This window comes from Belonocnema kinseyi, chromosome 4, assembly GCF_010883055.1.
Source record: "Belonocnema kinseyi isolate 2016_QV_RU_SX_M_011 chromosome 4, B_treatae_v1, whole genome shotgun sequence".
Lineage (NCBI taxonomy): Eukaryota > Metazoa > Arthropoda > Insecta > Hymenoptera > Cynipidae > Belonocnema > Belonocnema kinseyi.
Genome location: NC_046660.1, coordinates 46,495,417 through 46,500,457, shown reverse-complemented (window position 1 = coordinate 46,500,457; position 5,041 = coordinate 46,495,417). Strand labels below are relative to the sequence as shown.

General features: G+C 28.7%; 1 protein-coding gene across 1 annotated transcript in view; it reads right to left on the bottom strand.

Moving 5' to 3' along the window:
- LOC117171972 (sodium- and chloride-dependent GABA transporter 1-like) overlaps positions 1–5,041 on the bottom strand; it is a 60,554-nt gene that overhangs the window by 28,690 nt on the left and 26,823 nt on the right. Inside the window, exon 3 of the mRNA XM_033359669.1 lies at positions 2,985–3,285. Within this exon, the coding sequence (XP_033215560.1) occupies positions 2,985–3,285 (301 nt within the window). The remainder of the gene's footprint in view (positions 1–2,984; positions 3,286–5,041) is intronic.

Below are 5,041 nucleotides of genomic sequence, written 5' to 3'. Positions count from 1 at the left end.
AGGGTAAGTGGGGGGAAGGGCAAATATAGAAAAAAGGGGAGGGAAAGTGATGTTAAATGAGTAATGGGGAGTAAAGGAATTGTGGAGAAATTAGGGCGGAGAAGTAGTGGACGTGAAGGGAAGTGAAAAAACTACTGAGGTAAGTGAAGGGATCTGTGGGAGGGCAATGTGGGTTTGTAGAGAACAGATAGTGATCTCTGGGGAAGGTAATTAGGGGAAGGGAAGAGTTACTTGAAGAAGTGAGGAGGGGGGAAAGTAGAGGAATCGCGTGATAATAAGAGGAGCGGAAGTAGCGGAAATGAGGAGAAGATATGGGGAATGAGTGAAGTGGAATTAAGGGAAATAAGGGGAAATTAGGATCAGTTGGAAAGGGGAAGTAGATAAGTGAAGGCGAATAAGAAGGGAGTAGGGGAAGTGAGGGAAGGGGAATCATATAAAATGAGGAGAGAAAAAAAATAATGGGGAGTAAGGGTGAGAAAGTGATGCCTGGTAAATGAAAGTAGGGGAAGACAATTGTCATCTGGAGAAGAGAGTAAAGGGAGAAGTACAGGAGGAACAAATTCGGGAAGGGTTTAGTTATGACGGGCGAAGTGAGTGGAGGAGAAGTAGGGGTGAAAAGGGGAAAGTCGGTAGAGTAAGGGAGGGAAAGTAAGGAAGAGGCAGGTTTGGAAGACTTAATTAAAGTCTTAATAGGCTATGAAACTATTTTTTATTAATTCTTGAGCTTCAGATAACTCTAGTACATCCTTGATGAATATAAATGCTCCTTTATTTTACTTTATACTTATGTAAAGATTTGAATGATAAAATTGTTTACTTTTGCATTAGTGATATATTTTATTATAAAAACTTAACAACTGTCTTTAATTTAATTCTAAATTATTAATTTGGTCACACCTTTATTATTTATGAATTGTGAGAACATTGTAAATGTTAAGTTTCTTCAAAAGAGAATCTCGATTCGCTTTAAATGCAGTTGTATAATTTTTTCATCAGGATGGAAGTATAGGAGATGGCATATAAAAAAATTCTTGGGTCTTGATTAAGATTGTTATCGTGCAAAAAATCCAATATCTGAGGGTTTTGTATTATTTTAAGAATAAAAATAATATCACTCAGGATGCTATTTTAAATAAAAAACATTCTTTCTAATAAAAAAATCATTAACTAAAAAAAGTATTTTAACATTTTAAAATATCTCCAATAATAACCTAGAAGATTTTATTACCGTTTTTGAATTTTGTACGATTTCAAATGATTCCAAGAAAACCATGAATTATTTCAAAACATATGTAAAAGTGTTAGAAATTTAGAAAAAATTCGAAAGTAATTTAAATTTGTTTAGGATTAAAAAAAATCTTAAACAAACTGTAGATATTGGAAGATTTTAAAAAAAGGTTATCAAGAAGTTTAAAAGGTTTGAAGCGAAAATATTTTTTTAAGATAATTAGAAAAATTACGAATAATTTTTCATCTTAGAAAATTAGTTTCGAATGAAAATTAAAAAATATTTCAAAAGATTTACTAAAATTTTTGAAAATTTACAAAAATTCGAATAAATTTAAAAGATATTAAGATGTTTAGAAAAGATTTAAAAATCATTCGAAATTGAAAATGATTTAAAAAATTTTTAAATGTAGATTTTCGAAGATTTTGAACAAAAGACTTGGAAGTTTTTAAAGCATTTTGAAACAGTATTTTGGTAGAAAATGATTTTTTTATGCAAACACAAATGCTTGGTTGAAAATTAATTCTTTTAGAGAAAGATACATTATTTTAATTGAAAACTCGACTCTTCAGTTAAAAATGTAACTATTTACTTGAAAATTTGTCTTTTATTTTTACATTTTTTATTTTGCAGATTTTGTGGAAAATTTATATTTCAAGAAGAAAAATTAAACAATCTTGTTCAAAATCCATATTTTCAGATGAGAAAGTAAATTATTTTGTAGATTGGTTAAAGATTAGTTATTTTTGTTTAAAATTTATTTTTTAGGTTCAAAATGTAACTTTCTTTTAGAGATTTTTTTTTTTGGTAGAAAATTCATTTATATGATTGAAAATTCAACTATTTAGGTTAAAATCATCTTTTTTATTGAAAATACATATTTTCAGATTGAAAGATTAAACTATTTTGTAGATTAGATAAAGATTCATTATTTTATATTTAAAATTAACTATTTTCAATAAAATTAATATATTCAGGTTAAACATTTGAACTATATTTGAATAAAAATCTTCTTTTTTGGTAAAATTTTCATTTTTCCCAGTTAAAAATACAACTGGTTGGAAACTTATCTTTTTTGGTGTAAAGTTGAACTATTTAGTTAAAAATTAACTTTTTTGTGGACAGTTTGATTTAAACTATCCTAAATCTTGAAAAATATTTGGACATTTTCTCAAGAGTCTTAGGAACCCCAGGCTGGGTTTAGTGTGCGCAATTAGATCTATATAGCGTTAAGAATAAATAATTTGAAAAATAAATAGTTATTCGAAATTTTTTTACGCATCAATAAATATTTGTTTCTTCAAACGAAAAAATTATGTTGATTTAAAGACAAAAAAATATGAAAAAAGAACAGTTCCACTCAAAATTATTGGTACCTAAATGATTTGATATTTTCCTCAGTATTAATTTTAGAATTCTAATTTGAAAAATATACATTAAACTCTCACTTATTCCAAAGCTCACTTATTCCATGTGATCCTGCTCGGATATTCCAAGTGGCGGAGCATCTTCACCTTCCACCATTACCCCAGTAGCTGTCGCTCGCGTTAGTGACTGGCCAATTAACCCACGAATTGCGGTAGAGGTGGGGCCTACAAACTTGAAATATCCGAATGTTTACGTTTTTCGACTCTTGGAACAAGTGAGAGTTAACTATAATATTTCTTCCACTAATAGAAATATTTTTCCATTTGATTGGTTAATTTTGAGTGGTACAATATAAAAAAGTAAAACATGGATAACAATTTTCACTAACCACTGCGCATGGACATAAAGCAGTAGAATATTGCCCAGGCGAGAATGACAATGTAGTAGACGTTCATCCAGCAGGACATGACAGCAGCCGCATATCCGATTCCTTTGAATAAAGGCGCTATCTTAAAGACCCCTAGGCCACCGATTGTTAACATTTGTCCTAATGCCAATTCCATGAAAAACATGGGAATACCGGCGAGTATGAGGGTCACAAAATACGGGATGAGGAAGGCACCTCCTCCATTTTTGTAGCAGAGATATGGAAACCGCCATACATTTCCCAGGCCGATGGCGAGACCGACCTATATATTTGTAATTAGAATTCCAGGTTTAATTCCTTCTGTGCACATCCAGGTATTTCTACTTTTGTCAGAGGCGATAGAATGTACAGAATTTATTCATGGGTGTGATTTTCCATGTTCCATTCAATAATAAAGTTTTTTTAAAAGATAATTATATTTTATTTTTTGAACACATATTTCCAATTTTTGAGACAAATATAAAAAACTAGGATAAAATTATTATTTTTCGTAACGAAGAATACAAAAAAAGTTTCATTAATTTTTATTCAATAGGGCGCTTGGAAGTCGAAAACACTCCCCTAAAGTTTTATTTAAAAAAATTCCTTCTGTTTCCGCGTCGTAGATGTAGCTGAAAATGTCGAAAAACGAAGCACTTTTTCAAATTTGAACAGCAAACTTTTTTTCTGACTTTTAAATGATCAATAAAAATAGTTCAAAGCAAGCCGATTTATTAGAAATTTTTTATTTATGTCCTCATTAAGCATTCTTATAACATAGAAATTATTTATTATTTCATGAAGCTCATAAAGTAAAACAAATTTTCGTTATTTAAGTTCAATAATTAAAAAAAAGAGATAAACTTAATAAAAATAGTGGAAAAGTCACGTCTGAACATTACCCACTTGTTCTATTTGTGCTGGCAAAATCCTCAGAAATTTAAAGAATATATTTTTACATTCATCTTCATAATCTAAAAAACTTGAAATATATATATATATATATATATATATATAAAGTAGTGATGAACAATAATAAAAATTATAAATTCAACAAACGTTCTGTTTCCTAACTTAGAATTTGTTGAATATATACAAAGGCATGTTTTACTGGATTGAGTTAAATGCAGAATTGATTTTGATAAAGTTGAATCTGTCTAAACTGAAATTGCTTCAAATTAAACCAAATACAAATGTTATTATTTTGGCTTTATGGAATAAAACTTCCAAATCACAAAAATATGCCTAAATCACGAACATTCTTTTTGAAAAAGGAACATTATAGAATTTGTTTTGGTTAAATCGGAGGAAAGTTCAATTTCGGCTTACTCTTGCAATTTTCCAAAATGTGTGAATTTAATTCAATAAAAAATGTTTTTTGCTCATTGGAAAAAAAATATAAATTGAGCTGATTTTTTAAATCGAATTTCCCATTTATTATTATTTTTCATTAGTAAAAACTAGATCAACATATACTTGGACCGATATCCTTTAGTAGTTGATTTCAAATCGTAGATTTCAAATTATTTATGTCTTACGGTCCAATCGTAAATCGAAAAAATAAATATGAGTAAAAAAAACATGTTCTTTAAAACTCAGATATTTATTTAATAAAAAAAACTCCTTTCAAAACTTCCTGACGTTTCAGTACACATGCGTACCTTTTTCAAAGGTTCTTAAACCTGAGTTGATGATAGTTTAAATAGTCAAACAGATCAATTTTCAGTAAAAAAAAGGAACATTTCAATCAATAGTTTTAAGAAAATTAATTAAAATTTAGTCATTTTTTGAAGTCTCAAAAATTTTTTTTTTTTTTTTTCGAGACTTCAATCGATTACACTACATTTTTTAAAATTGTACGAGAAAAACAAAATTGGCGTAGGTTAGGACGTTAGGACGGTTCATCCGTCCTAACCTACGTCAATTTTGTTTTTCTCGTACAATTTTAAAAAATGTAGTGTAATCGATTGAAGTCTCGAAAAAATTTTTTGAGACTTCAAAAAATGACTAAATTTTAATTCATTTTCTTAAAACTATTG